This window comes from Podarcis tiliguerta (assembly GCF_965153285.1).
Source record: "Podarcis tiliguerta genome assembly, chromosome: 7".
NCBI classification, from domain to species: Eukaryota; Metazoa; Chordata; class Lepidosauria; order Squamata; family Lacertidae; genus Podarcis; species Podarcis tiliguerta.
The window spans coordinates 48,817,781-48,844,378 of NC_139540.1; the positions used below are offsets into that span (position 1 = coordinate 48,817,781).

Here is a 26,598-nt window from a genome sequence, read left to right on the forward strand (position 1 = left end):
TCAATTAAAAAAAATATTTAATGCTGCCAAAAGTATAAAAAATACAATAAGAATGGCAGTACAAAGTATTTTCTAATGTGATCTCTTACATCTCTCTACAGTTAATACAAGCATAAAACACTTAAGACAAATTTCATTTTGCAAAGTCTTTTGCTGGTGATGTACTTCATTCCCTGGTTGTTTACGTTGTAAACAGATAGTTATGAGGCCACTTGTGTATTGCTCAGACCTCAGTTTTGTTCCTGAAGAGGGGTCATGTCCTGCTTTGCATGCCAAAAGTATATAATTTTTAGCTGCAGAATATTCACAAGTCTTGGAGATCTAGGTGTCGGTCACTCTCGGCCTAAAGACACACAACGCAAAAGAGTCACAGATTCAGTACAAACAGAAGTATACTGCTAAGAGGTATTACAGTTTTACTGCAATTGTAAGTTGAAATATTTTTTGAAAGTCATGAAGGCCTTATTTGATATTGAGTGGTTACTGCAACAGGTGTATCCTTCCTACCATGGATAAAATGTCTTTGAACTAGTTATGAGAAAGGCACTGGGAACATTCATGCTCCAATTAAGGACCTTTTGAATTAGGAGGAAAATAATAATACAAAAATGCACTTTGATTAAAAGGAAAGTACATTGTACGATGAGTACAATTTTATTGCATTTGACTCTCCTGAAAATTTCACTACCTTTAGGACTAAAACGAAAAGCTTAAAACTAATGTTAAGTGAGGATACAAGAGAAAACATAGAGAATTAAGATGGTAACCACTGCATTTCAATTGAGTGCAATATTTTTGGAAAAAGTTTTAATATGTTGGATAAACTATGAATTGACAAAGGCTTTTAGAGTATTTTGAACAAGCTTGCTTTAGTTAGAAATGCAAACCTTCCATTATGTATCTCATAATCAGTTTGATGGGCAAAAAAGTTAACTCAAAATCTAGCTTTCTCTTTGCACAAGGTTCTCAGTCCCTTTATCATATGGGAACTGCCAAGAAAGTAAAACAAATGTTTGGGTAGATGAACATCAAAGATGATTGCACCAAAGTGGTATTGAGACAGACCCAGGACAACTCAGGTACGAACCGAAAAAGCAGTGGAAGATACAAACCCAAAAAACACAGGAAAGAGGGCAAGTGAGTCAGGAATTCCAGTTTTGTTGGGTTGCTTCCCATATCAAGAAAGAACCAACATCCTTTCCCTCTCCAGCAAGATGGCCACCCTCCCAAATACTAGTCAGGCTTACTCTTTCCTGAATAATATATTGTCTTTATAATAACCCGACACATGTCAACTACAAAAGTGACTTGTGTGGTATTCACTTTTAAGGCTTTGCTCATTTTCTCCACACAAACCACTGTAATATTGTAGAGATATATGCAATGCTTTTTTTTCTGGGAGTATGCATACACCTAAACATTTTGTGAATCTAAGTTTGGCTTCATTGAGGGGCAATATTTCAATATGAGTAGGTTTTGAGTACTCCTAAACATTTTTTTTAGAAAAAAAGCACTGCATATATGTAGATATATAGTTATACAGATAAAGTTATATATATGAATATATAACGTTTTTTATATATATATAGTGTGTATGTGTATGGATTTGCATGTATTCATCTATAATGAAAACTGCACAGAAAATATTCTCAAATATTTATTAAAATATGATAGAACCAGTTGCAACAACTATTTTGATCATGAATAAAATTGCATATAAATGATTACGGTGAAAATATTAAGGAGCAAGGACAATATAATACGCTCCATAAAATGCTGCCAAGAGGAAAACATGAAGTTACTTCTGAGGGAAAGGGAGGGCACAGCTCAGTAGTTTAACTTAAGTGTTGTAACAGACATTTCCTTGGCATCTCCAGGTAGGGCTTGGAAAGACTTGTGTCCCAAACCTCAATAGTACTACTGAGCTGGATAGACAATTATTTGACTCACTGAGGCAGATGCCTATAAGACCTGGGTATGTATTGAACAATAAGATGGAAAAAGTACCACCATTCTTTACATGCACACAAGCTTTCAAGAGTGCCTAAATGTGCGTTTGAAACTGGCAATTTAATCCAGAAATGAAATACATTTCCATCTTCTATTGTGCATTTGGTTTCTTGGAAAGGGAGAAGTCCATTTATATAGAAATCCTGACATTCTGATCAGTACCTTTTTGATGTTCAAGCTTCACAATTCCAAAATACTCCCTCTATTAACATTTAATAATCCATAAGGGAAATAACAGTAAGAACTGAGAAAAATATATTTCAAGAGTTCCTTGATTTAGTTCTACCTTGAGTTTGATTTTGTTTAATCTTGAGTTTCCTTTTATGCTGTACTGGATCAAAAAGCTTACTACACTTCAAAACTCTCCAAACATATGGTGCCACCCATTTGTTCAGGATTAGAATTTATAAGATCCTTAGAACACTTATAGTAACTCAGTAATCCTAAAATTGCATAATTCCTCTCCCCACAATGAAAAACAAAAGACCTGGGATTAAGAGTTTTGTATTTTTTTGGCCCTGATTTATGTCTCTAATACATCTATGAGAATGGTGGGCGGAATAAGCTTGACATTTCCTTAAAATCCTGTGTCCTAAACTGTAAAAATGTTTGATAATATTGTGTTCATATCAGAGTATTGTAGTTCAATTGTCTTAAGTATTCTGTTGGTGCTGAGATTCATAAACATGCCATTTCACTGTCAAAAAGTAGCTCTACTGTTATTTCCACTATCTCATATACCCACTATCCATAGGCCAACATATAAGAAAAAGAGTATTTCCATTTCCTTGGAGAAAACATTCATATTATGGGCTATTTATTTGTTTCCAGCTGCAACACTTAATATGGCCTACATTTTTTCTTTTCAGAAAATATGACCAAGTTTGTCACATGCTGTTTACAACCACTATAAAAGATACTAAAATATTTCAAGGAATAGGAGTCAAATCAAGTGAGACACACAAAAACGTTTTCACATTTAATGGAATGTTTGAACTTTAAACACAAGCTATGGCTTCCAACAGTAGCTGCAGTCTTAACACAAACTTCCCTTCAAAAAGAGTCTGTTTGAGATATTGAAGCTCCCAGTAGTCTTATAAAAATTAAACATTTTCAAGTTTTAAATAAAAGGTAACTACAAGCATAAATACATGAATGCAACTTACAGAGTAGAAACTGAGAAGCAGCCCCTATTTGCTTAACACCAAATACCTCAAAAGGGCAACTCACTAAATCACTAAGTTGGGGTGGTGATATCAGTAAATTTCCAAACCACTCTTGAAATGTTGGGGATGGATGACCGATAACTAATGCATACTCTTTCTGTCAGAGAAGTTTGTACAAATGTAGTTTTTTAAAAATACAGTTATCTACAAAAAAGGATTAAATAGAGTTACAAAATTTATTCTAAGTCTGGATAGTATAAATGGTTGATGGTATATTATACACACACACACACAAATGTAACTGTTTTGCATTCAGAGTATGACACCACACTGTTTATTGCTTCTATCCAGTTATGAGAGTTGATAAAGCCTTGGCAATTGAGTCTACTACATCTAGTGGACTATCATTTTATGCAATATATACATAGTTGCTGAAAGTATGCATTAGTTTGCCTCATGAGTGTGGATGGGTGGCTCTGGACTCAGAATAATTGTCCAAATGCCTACTTCAGGCGCAGCCACACCCTCCCTGAAGAAGCAGGTTTCTCCTGGATCCATTTTGGTCACTAAAGACCTAGGTGACTTCAGTGGCTAGGAGTGCCTTTTATCAGCTTTGGCTGGCAAGACATTTATGGCTGTTTCTAGATTGGGATAATCTGACCACTGTCATCAATGAGCTGCTAACCTCCTGACTGGATTACATGACGCTCGCCCGGAAGTGCAAAATGTGGCAGCTTGACTGCTTTCTGGTGCAGACTATCATAGTCATGCCACTGCTGAAAACTGCAATGGCTACAAATTAGGTACCAGGCTAATTTGAAGGCACTGGTACTGGTGTGCAAAGCCCTACACAGTTTGGGTATATAAGGAGTTAGACGATCCTTTAGGCATCAGGGTGCCTAAAGGATCGTCTAACTCCTTATATACCCAGACAAGAACTGTAAAAGAGCCTGTTGCAGAAACCACCATTTTCAGGAGGTTTTTTCCATACAATATATGAACTGGGTCTTTAGGATAGTGACACCCTTCGGAATTCCCTATTAGACAGTTGCTATCCTGTCTTTTAGCCCCTACTGAACCCGCCCCCTTCCCCCGGTCTCAACAAGTTCAACAAGTGGAGATCTTTTGCCAGTCTGCCTCTGAGTACTATTTCTCACTATTTTATATATAAAATTGTTTTAAAATGTGGGCAGTTTTATATAAGGAGTTGCATTTACTATGGAACTATTTTTCTTATTTTACAGTTGTAACTGCTTTCTTTTATATTTGCGTATTTTGTTGATGTAACCCACCCCACTGCGGGGTCTTAAGGTAAAGGGCAGGTAAGAAATCCAATAAATAAATAAATAAAATTTATGTCAGGTAGCAATTTGGTTCCATAAGTACCTAAAGCAAAGAGTCCAGCCACAGTGACTAGTGATCAGGTTACTTCATGTGTTATGCATTACAAGATTACTGCATCGATTGCAGTTATATTCTCACTTGTTCTGTCAACTGCAGCAGCAGTCTGGCACCTAGAAATAGTTGCTATGTTCCCCTCAAATCAGTGGGACCGATTTAAGCTTTCTATTACTAGATGCATGATTGCCGAAGCACTCACATGAGAGCACCTTGGAAGTACAATTTCCAGCAAGAATAAACTCCAATGAAAATGGCTGAACCAAACCCAATCTTAGTGAGAATAGGTTTCCAATATAACCACCTTTTCCTTTTTCGTTCAGCCTCACTCAGCTTATGCTTCATCTGCTGCACCATCTGTGCTGTGTTAGCTTTCCTGTCGTCTCTTAGCCGTTTCCGAACAGCCCTAGAAAGGAAAACAAAAGATGATCAGGTATAGTCACAGATTTTTAATCCACTTTCATTTAAGAGTGCATGATAGGTAGCAACATTTAAAACACATCAATTAAAAAACCCCAGAAGAAACAGTATTGCTTATGCTTGTTAAATACAAAATTGAACAACGGCAGCTTAAACCTGGCCACAAATATCTAATCCTATTAAGAAGGTCTTCTTGGAAGATCATCAGGCTGACAAGCTTCCAAGGGAAGAGTAAATGGGCAAGAGGAAACCCATCAAGATGTAGGTACATTACACATGCACACACATACTGAACAAATGTATGATTCCCACCCTCCATTGCTACCTGTGTGCATCATTTACAAGTAAAATATATGATTTAATGATGTGGCACTTTTAAAGGGTGTCCACTGTTGAGGAAGCACTCCAAAAGATAAATGGCCAAGCTTCTGAAGAAACCTCCAAATCTGTCATTTTTAAAAAATAAAAAAAGAGCTTATGCCCACTGTTATGCTTCAGACCCTGAAAGGTTGATCACTGCAGCTGTTGATCTAGTGTATAGATTGATTCCTGTTTCTTGAATTTATCTGTAAATGAAACCCAGTATAGAAAATATAAAGTGCCCCCAGTGACTGACAGTAAACTATGGGAGGGGAAAAAATCAGTTTATGTATCAAGTTATGCTACTAAGGTGAAGAGGGAGAGGGAGAAAGAGAGAAAATGCATTTTGAACTGTTGAGCTGGGTTTTGATATTCAAGATAATATACTGTAGTTGTATAAGTACTATGTTCTGCACGTAGATAATATGGATCTAGTATTTCTTCTGCATGCAACGTGATCTCTACCAATTCCTCCTTCCATTTGTGGCTCCCTGTCATAACTTATTCCAAGGGTCCACCAATCATGATGGACAGATTATCAAGACACGGAGGGGATTGCAGAGGGAAAAGGAGACGGGCAGGCCTTCTCCATTAACCTGATATTCAAAGAAGGAATGTTAAGGACGCAAGCCTTTATGCTTTCATACTAATTCACATAGCTGGCGAATAGATGCATTGCGACATGTACATCACTAAAACCAAGAAACAGGTGATGTCCTTTATATATATGTATGCCCACTTTCTACACTCCTTAAGGAGGAAGGAATGCAATGTTTATATGCATATACTCCATTGCTTAGTGTTCCATCTGCATCAAGCAGAACTTGATCAAGGTACCCTTCCCACTTCTTTGCTTGCTTCTTCTGTACAGTGGTACCTCTAGATACAAACGGGATCCGTTCTGGAGCCCCATTCGCATCTAGAAGCAAACAACTAGCGACGGCGCTTTTCGCCACTTCTGCGCATGACGTCATTTTGAGCGACGGCGCATGCTCAAGCGGCAAAACCCGGAAGTAACGCACTCCGTTACTTCCGGGTTGCCGCAGAGTGCAACTCGAATACGCTCAACCGGAAGTGTGTTTAACCTGAGGTATGACTGTACATGCAATCTGGAGCAAGGGCTTAACTTGACCAACACTGTCATGGTTTCAAATTGCACTACTAAACACATCAGATCACGATTAAGACCTAGAAGTTACTGAATAGAATCCAGAGTTGACTTCTGTTAGGTGAAGTTTGGACCCAATTCATTGCAATTACTACTGAGCATGTTTGCATCAGCATACAACAACACAGCAAGTGTTTTAACACTTCCTGAATATTTTCAGCTTTAAGGGTTATAAGCTTCCTTTTTAAATAGTAGTTCAAAGTCTTTATTATGGCTACGTTTATAGAGTCCTTCAGTGATATTCCAATGGGTGCACAAACAGAACAAAACAAGATGCAGATCCTGAAACAACTGTTGGATTTATATAACAAAGATCTACTAGCACCATTGTGGTCTCAATCCATATACAGACCACCACATTCAGCTTTCAAACACTTTCCAGAATTCAGTACAAGAATGTAACATCAAGATTAAGTGATATGAATTACAATCAATAGTATGGATTTTGTAACAAGGGGTACTCTCTTCAAATCATATGGCATTGGTTTTTAAAAATGGCCTTGGCTAGTGGCCTCTTTTCAAGCTATTATATAAAAATGATACTCACGTGTCAGCACTTGGATCTGCAGTATTTTGTATTGAAGAAGACATGTCAGTATTTATGATGTTCTCACTTTGCTCCTGGTTTTCTAATCCCACTCTGTTCCCATTGTGCCTCCCTGTAGTTAGTCTGGTTGGGTGTGGAGGGGAGCGTTCAGAACTTGGTGCCTGGTCCTCTTTTGAGAGTTCCTTCCACCGATTCTGAATGGAGGACAGCTTGTTAGAGTTTTGAAGTTTTTTTTTTAACTACCTGAAAAGTCACAGGTACAGTTATTTTCAAAGGTGAGCTACAACATCCTTGGATAAGAACGACAAGTTGGGTTCAATGGTTCCTTTCCATATGCGAAATACTATGTCATACATACATTTACAGGACTGGTTTAAAACTTGCACTATAACACTCCACAACAAGAAGAAAACCAAATTCAAAGACACTGTGCTTGAAGAAACACAGAAACTGCTATGAAACATACTTACCGTATTTTCCCGTCTATAAGATGTCCCCATTTTTGGGGACTCAGATTTAAGAAAATTGGGGAAAATGTATACGTGTATAAGATGCCTCCTAATTTTTGACATTATTTTTAAGCGAAAAACCTACTCTTATACACAGAAAAATATGGTATATACCACTGTACAAATTTTTCCTCAAGTGTTTGTGGGATAGTACTACTGGCCAGTGCTATTTCTCTAGAAAAAGAGGTGCCTGAACTCACCATGAACTCCTCCCTTGTTTGCTCATAATGGCAGTTGTGCCCACCTAAGAGGTGCCAGAACTGAGCTCTGGTGAGTTCTGGCTGAAAACCCCCCACTGCTAGTGGCTGTCTGTTTCTCGTTCTTTGGATCTAACTTTTAAACACTTGAAAACTTTTCTATTTCACCAGGCCTGTGCAGGCAATTAAAAGTACACCCCAACAATTGTCTACTGATGTCTGTTTTTAATTCCTTTGGTTTTAACTTGCTTTTAACTTTTTATGATTTTACTGCATGGTTTTTATAGTTATATATTGCTATAAACAACTGTAATATTTTTATGTTACAGTTGTATATTTATAAATAAAATAAAGTAAATCACAAAATAAGTAAACTTCAGCATATAAGGCTGTTTTACAAAATTGCTATATTCATCAAAACACTCTATAAATTTTACTCATAACCTTTTTTTGATCTACAGGCCAGATCCTTATCAGGATCAGGCTTATGAGCTAAATTTGACCAACACCACAATGACATCAGGTGCAAGATGCTACAAAACCTAAGGTTTCCCCCTTCGTTTTAGCAGGGGAGTCAATGTAATGAGCACATGATTAATCCTGCTTATTTGGTCAATCACCCTTGCTTCCTGCCAGCAACAGGCATCCATCAGTTGATGTAACTTGCAACTGCACCTGACAGGTTTGGGGAAAATGGTCTCATGGGCCAAAACTGGACCACAGGAAGGAGGTTGCCCACAAGTGACATAAACCCTGAACAGCTGGATCTGGCATTATTAATAATTTCATTACAAACTCTTGAGCGAATAATTTAAAAAGCAGTCAATTTATGCTAAACGTTTACCTGTATAGTAGAATCACCCATTATGTATTTTGCTCCTTCTATTACAGCCATGTATGAAAATCTTAGCTGATCTGGAGTCTGAATAAGTCCCATTCGATATTTTCTCATATTCAATAAAACTTGCTTTATGTCTACAGAAAGTGGGTCTTCTCTTTTTTCCATCTGTGTAAGAAAAAATAGCAACTAGTTTTAGTGGCACTATGGCAGTTCAGGAACAGGGTGAAAGCTGTTTTAAAATAAAATTATTTTCATGCAAGTATTACTGCTCTCTGCAACAAGAGAGAAAAGGGGAGCACTCCAACTTTGCACCAGCAGATACTAAAGCACATAGCTTTCCTCTCCTATCCCCTGCAGAACCCTAAATTGCACCAGAGGGCCCCTTAAGCCTCCACACCAGATTTCCAAGGCATAAAAATTATCACCCAAAGAGAGTGCACATGTTATCAGAATGCTGATTTTCTATAAGACACTTCAACTCACTCACTGACTTGCCTTTTCATTTGCAGAGATAAAAAATAGAAGTATTACCAAAGGAAATAGAAAGCTGAAGTTTAGTATATGATACATATACAGTGGTACCTCGAGTTACATACACTTCAGGTTACATACGCTTCAGGTTACAGACTCCACTAACCCAAAAATATTACCTCAGGTTAAGAACTTTGCTTCAGGATGAGAACAGAAATTGTGCGGCAGCAGCAACGGGAGGCCCCATTAGCTAAAGTGGTGCTTCAGGTTAAGAACTGTTTCAGGTTAAGAACAGACCTCCAGAATGAATTAAGTTCTTAACCCGAGGTACCACTGTATTCAAACAGCTCCTGATGCAACAATTTGAAAACAGTTTGATCTCTCTCCCCCCACCCCCTTGAAATGTAACACATTGTTTGCTTGACAACAGTAGCCTGTGCAGAAAGAAAATACTGAACATGGGAGTTCTGCCCTTACTGTCTTAACATGCCTAAATTTGTCAAGAGGCTAGGCACAAGGGTATATAAAAATTGCAGTACAGTGGTTACGTACTTAATTCGTTCTGGAGGTCCATTCTTAACCTGAAACTGTTCTTAACCTGAAGCACCACTTTAGCTAATGGGGCCTCCCGCTGCTGCCACGCAATTTCTGTTCTCATCCTGAAGCAAAGTTCTTAACCCGAGGCACTATTTCTGGGTTAGCGGAGTCTGTAACCTGAAGCATATGTAACCTGAAATGTATGTAAGCTGAGGTACCACTGTAATGCGTACTGTAGGTCTTGCTCCCACCTCAACTGCATCCCTGACCACAGTTCTTCTTACTTTCTGTCATGGAAATCAGAGGAAAACTTAAACCTGTTTAAGACATTACATTCTGTCTAAACCATGGCTTGCTGGAATGAGAACAAGCAAATAACTTCCTCTCTCCTTGTGCATGCAGCTTCATTTGTTAAACCAGCTTCTTTAATGTCTTAACTGGGAAATCAGTGTTTGAGTGATCTCTGCAAATCACAATCAAATTAGTTTTCAGTCCTGCTTTCTAAAGACCGCTCAGACCAGGACTACAAACCACAAGACCACTCAGTTCATACATCACAAGAAAGTAATTTAACAAACCAGATGTATTTATTTTGCTCGTTCAAGATGTTTGGTCTAAATCAGGGGTTGTCAACCTGGTCCCTACCGCCCACTAGTGGGCGTTTCAGGATTCTAGGTGGGCAGTAGATGCCCACTAATGCATCTTTCTTGATAGTAAAATTTCCTTACCGCCCACCAGTGCTCGATGGAAGGAGGATTCAGCTTGTGCCGTAGAACCTCCTACTGCCCACCTAGAATCCTGAAACGCCCACTAGTGGGCGGTAGGGGGTTCTACGGCACAAGCTGAATCCTCCTTCCATCGAGCACTGGTGGGCGGTAAGGAAATTTTACCATCAAGAAAGATGCATTAGTGGGTGGTGGGTATCAAAAGGTTGACTACCCCGGTCTAAATTGTCAGAGCAAACACTATTTTTCATTTAATGGCAGAATTCAGTTTTTCAATTGTTATTCAGGCATTGTAAATTAGGATTTTTTTTCCATACCACCACAAAGAAACTGAGCAGCAGTTATTAGAGGAGCATCTAAGACAAACTTACCAAGATAAGGCATGTGTCTACCAATGAAAATGTACCGGAGCGCCCGATTCCAGCACTACAGTGAATGACTGCTGGCCCATGTTCAGGACTCAGGGATCCAGACTCTCTGACTTTAAACAAGAAGTTGAGGAATGAAGCTGGGGATTCAGGAACTCCAAAGTCTGGCCATGTAGTATAATGAAAATGGAATATCATCCTGGTCTCATGAGTCTAATAAAAAGAAATGGGTTTAAGAGCAACTTATTGAAATAAATATGTTTTGCATCCAGGCAAAACAGCATGCAATAAGATGGCTGATCCAAATGTAACAATTCATTATTATGAAAATAATTCCAAACTGAATCCCTTGGTTGTAAGTTTGAATGGTCCTCACCTAAAAAAGCTTCCTGGAAGTGTGTGTGTGTGTGTGTGTGTGTGTGTGTGTTGGCACAACATAGAGAATGGTTCCTGTTCAATGTAAAGTTTGCTCTCTATCAGCTGCTGTTTGAATATCATGTTTCATTAAAAGGCAAACGTTTATTTATTTTTCTTTATTCTGTGTACACTTAAGATATACTCTCATTCTGAAATTCAAATAATGTTTCGCTCTCAAAATGAACTCTTCCCCAACCCTGGAGGCCAAGGCTGCTGAAGTCAAGTATATTGAGTAGCAAATGGTAGTTAAGTGTGAGCAGGGCTTAAGCCTGTGCCTGGCTGCTAATTGTTATAATCAGCAGTTCTCTGTGCACCAAAGAACAAACATGCTCCTGCACCTGCAGATAACTTGTCACATGAAATATGCCGTGGCAACAATGACATACACTTTTCACAAGGGTTTTGGAGACAGGTTTTGATGAACACTTACATCGAGGTTTTCTAGTTGAAGTTGGCGTACTGTATAGTAGGATTTGACATCTTCAGATTTTAACCTGACACAAAATCCTGTTTCTTCAAACATCATTTGTTCCTCCTCTCTTGTTGGCCAGTACTGTGCACATTTCACCTAAGTTGTAAGATTAAAAAATTCCACATAACAGAGCGCAAGTAGAAAATAAACCATATATACTTCACTAATTGCATGTTGATCTCAATAAAACCAATTTTAATGCAGTTATGGCAACTCACCGAATCTTTCTCAACAATTCTGTTTAGCATGACAACAGCTTTGGTCTTTTGTTGCCATACCATTAGCCAGAAATGGCAACATGTATTAGGAAGTGGACCCTGTAAAAATAAGGGAAAGGAGGCATTCAGTCAGCAGTCTAACATAACTCAGAACCTAAATCTTGGAAGCAAAGTTGACTATCACCCAATAATCTAGTTGTAAATTAAAAACACAGGAAGCTGCCTTATAGTAAGCCAGACCACTAGTCCACATTGTCCACATTGACTAGCAGCAAGGGGTTCCTATAAGGGTCGTTCCCAGCTTTACCAAAAGATCCTGGGGCTTGAACCTAGAATCTTCTGTAGGTGTTCTACCGCTCAATGACAGTCCCTTCCATTAACATGGTTTAGTGGTCAGACGTGCACCTCATTTTTGGAAATATGAATAGGTCTAGCCCAGCCTTTCAAATGATGTTGTAAGAATTGCTGGCCTACAAGCCTACTAACCCTTGTGGCTATGTTCTTATGTTCTATGTCCACGGTCAGAGGCAGTATTCTGAACTCCAGCTGCTGGAAACCACAGGAATGGACAAGTGCTCTTGTGCTGCTTGCAAGTTTCCTACAGACATCTATTTGGCCACAGTGAGAACAGGATGCTGGACTAGATGACAAGCTGGCCTGATCCAGCATATTCTTCTTATTAGTCAATCAGTCCATATCTATGTGATTTTAAAATACTTTTCAAAATCCGAGTAGATATTCAGATCTCAGTTCCTTAAAACAAAAAATAAACAGCTGCTTTGGACATGCTTGTGTGGCATTTTTCAAAAAGGCAATCATGACCTCTCTCCTCCGCCAAAAAGAGGAAACAACTGACATCTTTAGGGTAAATAACACACCGGAAAGCAGCTGGCTTGTTTCAGTAACAGTTTTCATGTTCAATTTGGCCAGACACATTTTCTAAAAAGCCTAAATTTAGGTCTATTTAACTGTTAACAGCAGCACTTTGCCCATAATGGCTTACTAGTGTTCTTCCAGCAAAGTCTGTTTTCCCCGATATGCCTCAGTCACAAAACATATAAGATAACAAAATAAACCATGTAAGTCCCCCTTTTCAATAGCCAACATTACTGACTTGTACTTAACTGGATCTCCATTAGGTGGGTAAGACAGAACAAAGGTTGTTCATGAAATAAAAAAGCTACTGTGACAATTTATTCCCACATAAACACTGCAGGGCCAATGTTCCAAGCAGGGATTTGAGTTGAAAACTTGCTCCAGACCTGAAGTTCCAGGTTGGAGTTTCCTTTCATAAGATTTTTTTTATTTGCCTCAGGCATGGAGCAGTATTTGCCTCAGGCAAGGTTATTTCCACATCACCTATCTTGTTCTAAGCCTTACGATGATAGCAGTAATCCCATTTGGATTCCCACACAGAGGTTGGGCTGTGAGTACCTGTCCCCACTATACAGCTATCAGCAAAAGCCAAGTGCATTGCCGAAGAATAGCTTCACTTTACCAAGCTCACCATAAGGTTAGACATCCAAGGAAAGCACAATCTCTCTATACCAGTGGCTTTCAACTAGTGTGCCATGGCACCCTGGGGTGCCTTGAATGATGGCCAGGGGTGCTGCGGGCAACACTGGCCTCCCAAAGGCTTGCACAGCTGTTTGTTGCAGCAGCCCTGGCCTCAAGTGTACAGGGCCTCTGGGGTTGGCCAGGAGGTGCTTCCCAGGCCCCTGTGGGGCAGTGTGAGGAGGTACCTCTCTTTGGGGTAGGGGTGGCAGCTCAGAGACCAGGGGCGGCAGCTGCGGCTGCCCGGAGGACTCCCAAGGTGATGGGAGAGAAGATGAGGCTGAGGGAACACTCCACAAGGAGAGGTGTATGACAAAGGGTGAGAGGTTGCCAGCTCTGCAGGGAAGGGGTGACATAGCTGGGCTCCTGAGTTCCACAGGGATGCCGCAGAAAGAATGTAGCTGGTCAAGGTTGCTGTGGACTCAAAAAGGTTGAAAACCTGCCCTACAGCATTTTATTGTGACATGGATGCAACTGTGATTGTGGCCTGGTTTACCAAATCAGGACTGAACATTAGATATGAGCACTCTACTTTCCTATTGCATGCTGGCTTAAGCACAAATACCCTAATGTGCATTAAGTCAGAATTTCTTGTTATATCCAAACTGAGGAAACTCTGACTTAACGTTTGTTAACAAACCAAGAGAACAAGCCAGTGTGTGGCAGGAAGTAGGGTGGGATGGAGCAAAGGAGAAGCACTTAAACCTGGAATAGTCATCTGAAGAGCCTCCCCCCCCCCCCCCGTTAGAATTAAGTCACTAAGCATATAACACCTAAAAGTCAAATACTACTCACCTGCGTTAATATATAATTTCTCTGAGCTTCTTCATTAACCACCAAGCTTGCATTGATGTAATCATTGTCCGTATTCTGGAGTATTACACGACTGTGATCATCTTGAAATAAATATAATTAGTAGAGTATTAAGATTAAGTATCAAGTTTTTAATGGATAACTTTGCTCAATGAGCTAAACTTAAAGCCAAGATATTGTGGTACAAGCTATGTTATTTAAACTATTTATGATCTACTTTTAAATATTTTGTATATAGCTCTCTCTCTCTATATATATAATGACTAAATAGTCTAATATGCAATCATACACTTTTTCACGCCCCACTTCCCAAAGCAATTTGGAAACAAATTAAGGATATGCATTTGGGGGTGGGGAAGAAATACTAGGAAGCAGAAACTTCCCTTGAAGAAGTCTTATAAGACAAGCATCAGTTGAAGAGCAATAGATTTTCAATCCTCATACTAAGCATTTTCAAAACATCAATTATTTAATGTTCCAGCTAAACCGCCTTTAGCCAGAAAAGATTTATTGGAGTTGGATCTTTTTTAATCTTCTTACTGGCCATTCTCTATACCAGTGGTGTGTAACCTTCTTGGCTCCAAGGGCCAGATCCTTAACAGGATCCATATCAGGATCTGCCTCATAGGCCAAATCTGACAGGTGCTGATGTTAAGGAGGGAGGCTCGCAAAGGCATTTGTAAGCTCCCTCCCCTTTGAGATCAAAACTTGTGCACTTTTTGTGCAAGTGGCGGTAGCAGCAGACGTCTGGTGGGGAAGAAGTGTATGCCTGCTGTTGCTCGCCTGCAGGTGCACAGGAGCACTTTTGAGAAGGAGGCTTCATCACATCCTGCTGCCATTGTTGAGCAATCCTGTTCCCTGCTGTAAAGAGGGCGCATAGCCAATGGAAGATTAAATGCTGTCCTCCTGCACCTCAGCTGACATTCCCAGTGACATCAGTTGGTGGGTGGGTGAATGTGGAAGGGTTGCCATATGTCCAGATTTTCCCAGAGACATCTTCTTTTTCAGACTTAAAAATTCTGTCTGGGTGGATTTGTCCAGTTCGCCAAAACGTCTGGGGTTTTTTGTTCGGCCTCCCCCCCCCCCGCCTCCTTGTGCTCCAGTTGCCATGCAATGTGAGGCGGTGAAGCTCCCACTTTGTCTGGCCTGCCTGCCTTGCCTCTCTTTCTGACTCCACATCTCATGCTTCCTAGCACTTTCCTCCACCCTATCTCCTCCTCTGCTGGAGCCGCTTGCTGGGCAGCTGGGGCTAGGCTGGGCAGGGTACAGACTCAGCGAAGGGGAGCGCAACAAGGCAAGGCCCGGGACTGAGGTAGTGGCTCCCTCCGGACTGGACTCCTGATTTCCCCTCTCCTACTCCCAAAGGGCAAGAGAATAGGAGAGGTCATGGAGAAAGGCCTCTTGCCCCGGGATGGAGACCAACCTGCCCAATGGCCCAGAGGAACCATGTGGCAGGACAGGCACCGCGGGAGCCTCTCCCTTGTGCTGAGTGGCCTGAGCTGCTGCTACTGCCACCTTCGCAAAAGAGAGGTTGAGAGGAATCGGAATGGCGGAGGAAGCCACATGGAGATGCGCTACCCGGAATAGGCTCAATCCTGGGACCAACCGGCTGAGGAGGAACGCGTGAGCCCCTGGGGGACTATGTGGCAAGGCACACTTGGTGGTGAGGCAGATGCTGTGGGGGACCTTCTCCTGCCAGCAGAGGGGTGCCGGTGGCAGGTGTGGGCTTGACAAGGGATAAGCAGAGGAGGGCAGAAAATGGCAGCGCCCAGTCAGGAAACCCAAAATGATAGCAACTTCCACCTGAGGACACCTGCCCACCCTGACTCTGCAGCCCCGTGTGCTCCCAGGCCACCTCCAGGTCAGTGTGCTCCATGTTAAGAGAGAGACTTACAATTTTTGTTCTCCTCCTCTCCCCCATTATATATTTTTTTCTCTCCTCCTTCCTTCTTCTTACTCTTTTTTAAAGGGAATTCCCCCCCCCCCACATTTCAATTTTTTTTTTTTTACTACCCCTCTTTTATTTTTGCTTTGTTATCATTTTATTTTATCTAAATTCTGGCCCCTCTCTCCCTCCCAGTCTATTCAAGGAGGTGGGAGAGAGCTGCATTAACTCTCAGCTGAGTATACCAGGACTCAAGAGCTAGTGAGAACCTCACACCAGCTAGTTAAATTCTACCTCCAAAATTTTTAACCTTTTAAAACTGTCAATTTTTTATTTATTCCTTCAAATCTTAATTTGCATCTCCATTTTGATTTTGCATTTTTAACCCAAAGAAAGACAGGGGGAAGTCTTTACATTTTGATTTTTAAACTTCACCTCCCATTTTAAACTTGATTCCTTGTCTTGAATGCTGACTTTTATCCCCAAACCCCTACTCCTACTTTTGCACTCTTTACCCTCATTCAATCATTTAATCCTCCCTTTCCCCCTTCCTTTTTCTTTTAATCTTCCCTTTCATTCTATTATTTCTTCTACACCCAGATCCATGCACCCCCTCCCCCCCCCTTGATATGAGTGCATATACATGCACAAATACAGACACATACTAGGGTTGCCCAATGTGGGGTTAAAAGTCCAAATCCGTAGTTAAATGTAGAAGTTGGAAAATATGTGTCCTCTTTTTTGCTCTTCAAAATATGACAACCCTAGGTTTGAGGAAGGTGCCCTTAGAGGCCAAATTAGACACTCTGGAGGCCAAGACTGGCCTGGCAGCCAGAGGTTTCCAGTCTTGCTCTCTAGATCATGAAGCACTCTAAACATGGGTAGGACACCTTGTATCCACCTGGGCATAAAAATTCTGACTAGCAAGTAGATTACTGAAGTTACTGCCGGATTGCTCCAGGACACAAGCATCACCACTTCAGGCAACAATTCCATCACCAGATTATCTATCATATGTAGTTTAGATATTTTTACACCTACACCTGCACCCATTTGGCATATACAATAGGTGTCAGATTCTTCAGGGGTGAAGAATCCTGGCATTCTCTATGGGTAGCATTTAAACCTTTAGTTGTAACATTAATACAGCTGTACTTGAATAAGTGTTTCACTCAATATCTCAGTAATTTATATAATATGGACCAGCATTATAATCTTTAAATCACAGAACGGAGGTAAGGAGGATATAGCATTGGCCTGTTTAAGGCCTCCAATTCTAACCAGACTTCCCAGCATATACCTGAAGCCATGTCACTGCACCAGCTCTCCTCTTAAATGTTTGTAATTAGAATTTCCCCCAAGACTGGGCTTCTCACAACTCCTACACCAACATGTATCTTGCCCATGACAATCATCTTTAATAATGTTTCTTCATCATTTCTAGGTAAAAGGCTAGGGTTTGCAAACTGCATACATGAAGTGTTACACTGAGATGGAAAGCGAACACAAATAGTCTATTATGCTTGATGAAGATCTGGGGCTACAAGCCAATAAACTGTGTATGGTGCAACTTACTGTTTTGTGATCAGTAGCTGAATAACAGATGCAACCCACTTTTCAATCTGCACAATGGCTTGCCTTGCTGCATGTTGGAGATGAAGAAGCAAATATGCGGATAGCGTCCTGGCTGTGCACACCTTTATGTGTGTAGACATCTAATTTAAATTACAGCCAGGGTTTGTACACTCATGGAGCACCTAGAGATATACGATCGATACTGAAAGTATAGGGGTTGGGAGGGATCTCTGACACCATCTAGAGACACAACCAAAATATGTGTGGCTGGAAATTAAGAATGAAGACCTACAACCTTGAGTCCCTGTCAGACTGAAAGTAAATCTAACTGCACAATAAAGAAGCAAGCACAAACCAGCACCACACAAGAAGACTGCAGAGAAAAATTTACTTCAAGTGTACAAAAGTTTTTACAATATATGACTGTTCAAAATGAATGAAACAAGCATGTTTTTCCAAGCCTTAAAAAGTCAACGAAAGCTTGGACTCAGAGATAGATGCTGTTTTCCAGAAAATATGATACCAAGCGCAATCACTTTTGGTACACGTATTTTCCAGAGAGGATTTAAAATCTACAGAGTCTGAACCAAACTATCTATCTATCTATACTATACAAATGCTTCAAATATTGTTTCCTTGAAGGGGAACTGTTTACCTTGCTTGGAAATGAAAGCGTTAAGTTTCTTTTTTCATTATCAATTTATTGGAACTCAAATGTTTCTGCTGGACAGAAACCAAAACCTTTGTAAATACTACATACCATTTGCCAACAGGAAAAACTTAAGATCTTGTTATAGTAAATCACACATACTGGTGCTAGTGTTCTCGGAAAGATGATGTCAGCAAGTACTATTTTAACCACTGAATCACCAAGCTGTGCTGTTGAATTTCATACAGAAGACAACAGTCTTACCCCACTTCTGTGCTTCAGTCCATCAATGACAAAAAGCAAGCATTTGGTCTAGTTTTTCAAATTATTATTCTGCTGTAATTTCATCAAAAAGAGCAAAATGGCTCTATGCAGATTATGAAGGGATAAATGGACTCTGAGCTTGTTGAACAACCCATATCTCTGCAGTGTTTACTTATAGAGACTGCAGATTTACTTATTTTAAGTATACCACTGAATAATAAGACACTGCTACATTTCTGGGAAATGCTAGTGTGGAGGGGGTGTTGTATGACTGGTCAGAGATGCCTCTGTTCAGTGTCACCCAACTGGAAGACAAGGTAGGTCTGAGGAGAGGCCACAAGCCAGATAAAAAGATTCTGCAGGCTGGATCCAGCCCACTTTTAACTGTTACCTACCCCTGCCTTAAGACAAAAGTAGAGGGCTTTTTAAAAGTCTGCCTCTTAGTGGATAGAGTAGAGAGTATCCCAGTATTCTGGACCACTGGTGGTGACAAGTATGGAAAATTAAGACTTATCATTCAAGTTTTCAACATGCCCTTCTAAATGTGATTAAAATAAAGTACAGTACTGAATATACTAGCTCATAATCTGGCAGACAAGAACTCCAGTCAATAAGCCATTTATCTTGGAAGAGTCCCACAGACATCAATAGGATTTTTAAAAGACTTTTCAGGCATGTTTATATAAGCCTGATTTGCTGGAAATGCTCGACAGAAATTACTCTACTGCCAGCAAAGTAATTCCTGGAGGTCACTGTGACCTGGAATCTTCACTTTTCCACAGCAGTTCAGTACTCCAGCTAATGCTGAGAAGAATTCTACCTTGCTTCTTATAAAGCACTCATTTAATCTTTTAAATTGACAATTGCCATGGAATTGAATAACAAAACAACACAGAATGTGTGGAATTCATACAAATTACCACTTCTGCAAAACCAACATTTAAAAAGAATCTACATTAAATATATTTAATTTGACAAAATTTGCTAGTTTATGGGAGTGGAATCTTGAAACAATTTTCCAATCTGACTGTCTGAATATGCTTATCACAATAAATTTGCAGTTACTCAGCTTTTCTCTTCCAAATACGGTACTGTCTACAGCCTGATGGTTAACTGAGTGACATGGAATTGTCCCAAACCATGTCTGGTACATATTTACCATAAGTAGTATTCCTTCTGAAAGATACCAGAACTGTCACATCTTTTATTTCAACAGCATAACAAAGTCGAGTTCAGATGAACTATCTTTATCTGAAACCGCATAAGAGAAAAATGAAGGAGCTTCTTAAGTGACACATACTTACTGCAACATCAGTCTTAACAATTTTTTACAAGTCTGAATAATAATGATTATCCAGGGTTCCTGAAGGCACAGCAACCTTGCAGAAGTTGTGTATGTGTAGTTCTGGTTAGCCAGTTCTGGCACCTGACTAGAGGACTGCCTGGGAGGCCTCTATACACTACTTTGAGTTCCACAGAAGAAAAGTGAGATATAAATATAATACTGCATGGATAGAAGGCTTCTATAGAAGTCTCTCTATATAAAGTACAATAATTTCTACATGACTTCATTGATTGTATGCACTTCCATCTCAATGACTGCAGTGGAGCCTCACATATCAAACTCTACAACACTAGCCCAAAACTATTTAAGGTATTAGCATTGGTAATGTCAAACCTACTTTGTCATGCACCAGATTACAAAAAAGGGGGAAAAAGTTTACTTACATGGGCTAACATCTCTGTACCTATTACGATTTCGATTTTCTGCATACTTTGCAACTCTATGTGAATAATCACTGGACTGGTGCCGAATATCCTGGAAGAAACAAAGATATTGATTATGTTATGTTTACTTCCTGGCAGTACAAACAAAAGATACTGAAGAAATAAAAACAAAGATTATATTTAAAATCACAGTAGAAATTTATCTTACTCAATTTGCTGTAATCCTTGTTTCTTTGTCAACTGAAAATTCAATGACTACTGTGATCACAATTCAACAAGGACAGTATTTTATGCAGTGATTAAAATTATTACAACCCAAGTTTCTAAATCAGTAGAGTGCATTCATGTAGCAAACGTCTGCCAAACTTAACTGCTGTAAAATAGAGATAGCCTTGGTCCATCTACTAACTGAAAGGAAGTTGTGAAGAGAACCAACCTGGATATGCAGTAACAAGTTTGGGCAATGGTGTTAATCCAAGTCAGTGATCAGATATTTAGAGAACCTCTTACTACAAACTGTAAACTAGCTAACAGAATGGCAGATGCACACTGGGGTGTCTGAACTGGCTGTTAATACCAAATAAACTAGTTCCATCACCATTCCACACCACAATTGCTCCACTGCTTCAAGACCCTAATGGGGCTTTTAAAAATGGTATATATATATTAATACACACATGGCACTAATTGCATTATAGTGAAAGCATGTACAGTATTTATTTGCGTAACAAAATGTTCAGGACTGAGGTTCTAGAATGCCAACATGCTTTCAAAATTTCCATTTATGTAACTTCTGTTGGGAACAATTTGTATCCTGATACTTTAAGGGGTTTTAAAGTAACTTAGCTGGTACAGCTTGATAGTAAGATTTGGAGAAAGAACTTCATGGCCAAGTGCTCTACTATATCCAGTATGACAGCCCCATTATTGCGCTTATGAGGCAAATGTTAAGATATATTTTAATTTATTTTGAAAGTCATTTTTGCAACATACCTTGTGGACTTAGCGTAAGCTTAAACTTGCATCTGAAGCAAAATAAAATAAAACAGAAATCCACCAGGGTGGTATTAATTACCACTACTGGGATTTAGAGCTTACTGAAAACTCGGTTTCAGTCAGTCAATGCAGGGGGTGGAACCTGGGGCCCTCTAGATGTTGTTGGACTACAACTCCCATCATTCCAGACTATTAGCTATATTGGATGGGACTGATGCAGGCTGGAGTCCAGCAACATCTACAGGACCACAGGTTGACCACCAATGTCCTAGTCACTGACCTAGTCCAGATATAATGTCAAACTATGGTTTAATATTATACCATTGAGCTTTAGCCTATGTACATCCTCCTTCCCTGACGTAACAATGAGGGGATTTTAAGGTTTGATTCTGTTTTCAATTAACTTCAGTTTATCATTATGCCTGAATCTAAAATTGATTAATTTTAATCATGATTTCAAACTGGCTTGTTTCCCTAAACCAAAGGTAAGACTAACCAGTTTGTCTGGATTTGAAAGTCTGGCCAAACAGCAGTTATTTTAAAATGGCAGTGAATTATTTTAAACACCTCCTTTCAGCCACACTGGAAGCGGGGGTGGGGTGGGGAGGACAACGAGCCCAAGGCTTTTTCACTTAATCTGAACAAGGTAAGTATTGCAAAATCCTTCATTTAGTCTGAGCTTCAGTAGTGAGCACATCACATAGCAGGAAACAACTCAAGGACCCACAGAGAAAATACACAAATTGGATACTAGTTAGGACAAATCTCTCCCTCCTACAGATAGCTGGTCCAACAAAAGAAAACTGAGTACGCTGTACAGACTCTGCATCTCTCAAGGGGCCAGAGAAGGATGTAGCACAAGAACAACAAAGAAATGGAAATGTTAGTCACATCCTATCCTGGGTACAGAGGGTACAGAGTTATTTAACATGGCAGCTAGGACTGTCAACTGTGAGCCACCAGTTTCTTAGTCTGATATCTCACTTTAACCATGGACTCACTCTAAAGTATTAGCAAAACTACCCTCAGGTTCAGCAGCCTTACCTCTTTTATACAACACTGGTCCACCTTACAATAAGCAAGTAAGGATTACTGAAAATAATCACTTTGAACAATATATTAAAATTTCCCCTCTTTCGACAAAGAAAATACCACCATCAGAAAACAGATCATTGGCCCTTGTGTCAGTGGAAATACACAAGTGTTCACTACCCAGTACAAAACTTACAGAAAAAATAGCCCAAACTCAAAAAGTAAATGAAGCCAACCAACAGTCAACATATTCCACACAAAGTTAGGAAAAGAAACAGAGTCCCTAATACGAAGCTCAGAAAATACTAGGGAAACACAACCAGCAGACAAGGACAGAAGGGACTTTATAAGCCCATAGCATCGTATCACCAGATCAACCACCACCCTGCAGAGAGGAACCCATTATTCACAAAGTATCCAGCAGCAATACAGTCATGTGAGAAATTACTGACGGAGTTAATCACACACCACTGTGCTTAAGCACGTGGCAACACATGCTCTGACAGTGGTTGCAAAAATTAGAAGATACCATCAGTGTGACAAGAAGTCTAGGGATTCAAAGGCCCAAAGTAAATGGAAACCAGGAAAGCCACATCACAGACAAACCCTACTGAGACAACAAGAAATATTGATATTATGAATATATTGGCTACCCACTGCTCTTCTGATGGAGAAATTCACTCAATCACTGAACTGCCTCATCAGGGCAAACAAGTACCACGTCGACCACCTACTTCTACCCTCAATAACAGGGATCAGCAACCTAAGGCCCATGGGCCAGAAGAGCCCGCGGAGGGTCATTTGACTGGCCCATTAGCCGCCCCTGAACCGAGTTTCCTGCTCGCGCACTGCACTAAACCAGCGCAGCACAGGGACTCACTTCTGCACCATCAGAAATCGTGTCTGCGCAGACACCAACAATCTCATCTGTGCAGACACTGAAAATCGCGGGCACGTGCACTCGTGATCCAGCCCACAGAGGGATCTCCACAGGACCGATTCGGCCCAGGCAAGATAAACCTTGCTGACCCCTGCTCAATAACCTTACTGCTTCCTTGTAACACAGAACTTGAGCTATTGCTCCAAACAGAACAGGCACATATAGTTATCCAAGAGAGATTTGTGAATTGGTTTCAATCTTATTGATTTGTCATGGGCTCTAATCTAATATATCAATACAAGAAGCAGATTGGAGAAAAAGATTCAGGGCAGCATGCAAAAGAACACTAAGGCTGTGATAATTACCTGGGAGTTACTTCTGAGGAGGACTTACTTCTGAGGAGACATGGCTGACATTCCATGTACTTGCAACCCATTCCCAAACACCATGTGGATAGCAGCCATCACAAAAGTTTGATAATGCCTCCCAATTTAAGGGCATTTGAAACGCACTCTGAACATGTTTATGGCTAATCCCGGGAGCTCTCTTGTGGCACAATCAGTCAGTGCATCTGGCTGTTAATCAAGGTTGGTGGTTCGAGCCCACCCAGGGATGGCTGTGGGAAGGATTCCTGAATTGCAGAGGATTGGACTAGATGACCTGCAGGGTCCCTTCTGGCTCTATAATTCTAATCATCAGTACAGATGTATAAGAGTCAATAAACAGAGACAATCCTGACAGGTGAAGGCCCTGAGGGTCTTAGAATTGGTCTGATAATTTATTCTGGGCAGGGTTCCACTCCCACTGAAGATGCTTGTGCGTAGTCTCAGGTACTCTTTGATTCAGAATTGTCACTTAAGATTCAGGTAACTTCAGTGGGGCAGTGTCTTTGACCAGTTCACAGAGAATAGGGCTATCAATGACTAACAACCACAATGACTATGTTCTACTGCCACTGTTGGAAGCAACATGCCTCTGAATACCAGTTGCAGGGAGACTGAACTGGGGAAACTGCAGGGAAACTCAAGTAGGGAGAGTGCTATTACACTCAGGTCCTTCCTAAAATATCTGGTTGGCCATTGTGAGAACAGGATGCTGAACCACATGAGCCTTGGCCTGATCCAGCAGGACTTTTCTTATACATGTATTCTGGTTTATCAGCTACATCTGTTCCTGGACCAGGAAAGCCTGGTGACAGTTGCTCATGCTCTGGTAAATTTTCAGTTGGACTACTGCAATGTTGGGCTGCCCTTGAAGGCAGTCAAGAAGCCATAAATAGTTCAGAATGTGGGATCGGAATTATAACCAATATATCTAGATGGAATCACACAGCCACTGACCTGAAAAGCCAATACTGGCTATCTATATGCTTGTGAGCAGAATTCATGGTGCTAGTGCTGATCTGTAAAACCCTAAACAACTTTAAGCTCTAATACCCAAATGAACAGTTCTTCTGTATCAGTATGCCTATGCTATTAGATCTGAGAGAAAGCCATTCTTGTGACACAGACTAAGGCCTCTTTTGTGGTAGTGGTGCCCCACCTATACTCTCTTCCCTAGAGGCATGACAGGTAACAACACTTTTGACAATTCAGTGCCAGGTGAAAATTCATCTATTTGCGCAGCTTTTTTTGGGGGGGGGGGGTATTATGAATTCTATCACTGCTGCAAGTGAGGTTCCAGGGTTGTGCATGCCTGGGCATTTCAAGGATAAGCTATGTTTTATAAGCAGTGATGAGTTGGCTTCACTGTAGTGTGCTTTTATAGTCGTATTGTATTGTAACCTGCCCTGAAATATATATGCCAAACAGCTCTCATAGACTTACACAAGTAACAAAGCAACAGTAATGTAATGAGCTTGGGCTTTTAAAACCACCATCACTTTAGGTCATGCTGAATCTAAAGAGACTTAGCATCGTTTTGAGTATTAAGCATGTGTATTCATATGCTTTTTAATGGACTCCACAATGATGATTCAAAAAATTTACATAAGGGACTAAATGGCTCAAGACTGAACCAACACTTATAGGCCACATTCTATCAAGATCCAGACTGAACTCTAAAACCTTTTGTGTGTAAATACAACTAGCTCAAATGAGTCTTTCCCACCTATAAACTTTGGAAAAGTTAAAATTATCTCCAATTCTCAATGAAGGGCCAGTTCACACATTATGTGCCAACAGACCTGGATTTGCCACCAAGCAAACACACATCAGGGAGCTGCAACAAACTATGGTTCCATGGTACTGTTCCTGTGCTTGTGTCACATTTAGACAGATCTGTAATGTGTGAGGCATTCCCAAGAGTTTCCAGCAGAACCCGGGATTTCCTTTGTTCCTGGCACCATGACACTATGTTTAAAGTGTAGCTAGGAAGTTATTAATTCTGCAGGGCGACTGATAGCAGCGCACATACGCCTAGAGTGACGTTGTAACACACAACGCGCATTAACGAGGAAGCGTGGCCCCGCTTTCTACAGTAAGGGCAGCTCTTTTCCCTGTACGTCGACAGGACATTTCACTCCGCAGGAATATTCGGCTCAAGTCAACCTACACGAGCGAAAGGGCGACTTGCGACAGCCTGAACGACACAGCTACGCGCGGAGCAAACACAGAAGTGTGAGACAGGAACCCGGAGAGACGGAGGCTAGAACTTGCGACACTTCACTTGACGAACTTAACCCTCCCGTCACCACCCGTGCGAAGCAACTTAAACCTACCCCCACCGGCCCGACTGCCGGAGCATGCGCAGCACTAAGCTGCCCAAATGCCCCCTTCTCCTCTTGCCCGACCCCCGAGGCGCATGCGTTTTCCCCTCAGCCCTCTTTTATTATTCCTTCTCGCTCATCACCGCCCCTTCTTAAAACTGGAACATGCGCATTACTTCTCCCAACCTCAATGGTTACCTGGGGGAGGGGGGGAAGCTGGTCGTGGCCCGACGACTTCCTGCACCCTCACCACCCGCGTCGGCCCCCAATTCTCTCTCCCCGCTACACGCCGCCCCCTCCTTCCCTCACTCACCAGGTACCGGGGCTGCCAGCCGTTAGCAGCGTCGATCTCCTGGAACTCCTGTTCTATAGTGGCGGTGACGGACATAATGGCGGCGACAGCCGGAGGAAGGAAGGCCGCTGGGAGCCGACCAGTTCATCACCTACTCCGCGCTACTTGACAGGGCGCGGACGACAGCCCGTCCACTTCACCGGCCGTGTTACCCTCGACTACCTTCCCCACCGCGCACGCAGCCTCAGCGGCTCTTCGGCGGCATTCTCGGCAGGCGCATGCGCGACAGGCCACCATGACCGCCTACCCAGAATTGCGGAAGCTCCTCCCATTGGCCGCGAAGGAGGATGGGCGGGGGAGATCACTCCGCTGTTCCCTTTGGGCGGGAAGGGAGTGGAT

General features: G+C 41.1%; 1 protein-coding gene across 2 annotated transcripts; it reads right to left on the reverse strand.

Moving 5' to 3' along the window:
- Nucleotides 1–26,520, reverse strand: PTPN2 (protein tyrosine phosphatase non-receptor type 2). 2 transcript variants are annotated; one of them, XM_083450186.1, is made up of 10 exons: nucleotides 26,221–26,520; nucleotides 20,293–20,383; nucleotides 14,174–14,274; nucleotides 11,825–11,923; nucleotides 11,565–11,702; nucleotides 10,721–10,930; nucleotides 8,620–8,781; nucleotides 7,070–7,263; nucleotides 4,879–4,980; nucleotides 1–343 (listed from the first exon to the last, which is right to left on the reverse strand). In XM_083450186.1, exons 1-10 carry the CDS (start codon nucleotides 26,293–26,295, stop codon nucleotides 322–324), a joined length of 1,194 nt encoding a protein of 397 aa, XP_083306312.1. In that variant the 5' UTR covers nucleotides 26,296–26,520; the 3' UTR covers nucleotides 1–321. The 2 variants fall into 2 exon arrangements, with proteins under 2 accessions (XP_083306312.1, XP_083306311.1); XM_083450185.1 differs by having other exon boundaries at nucleotides 4,777–4,980; nucleotides 26,221–26,516.
- Nucleotides 26,521–26,598: the final 78 nt, after the last annotated feature.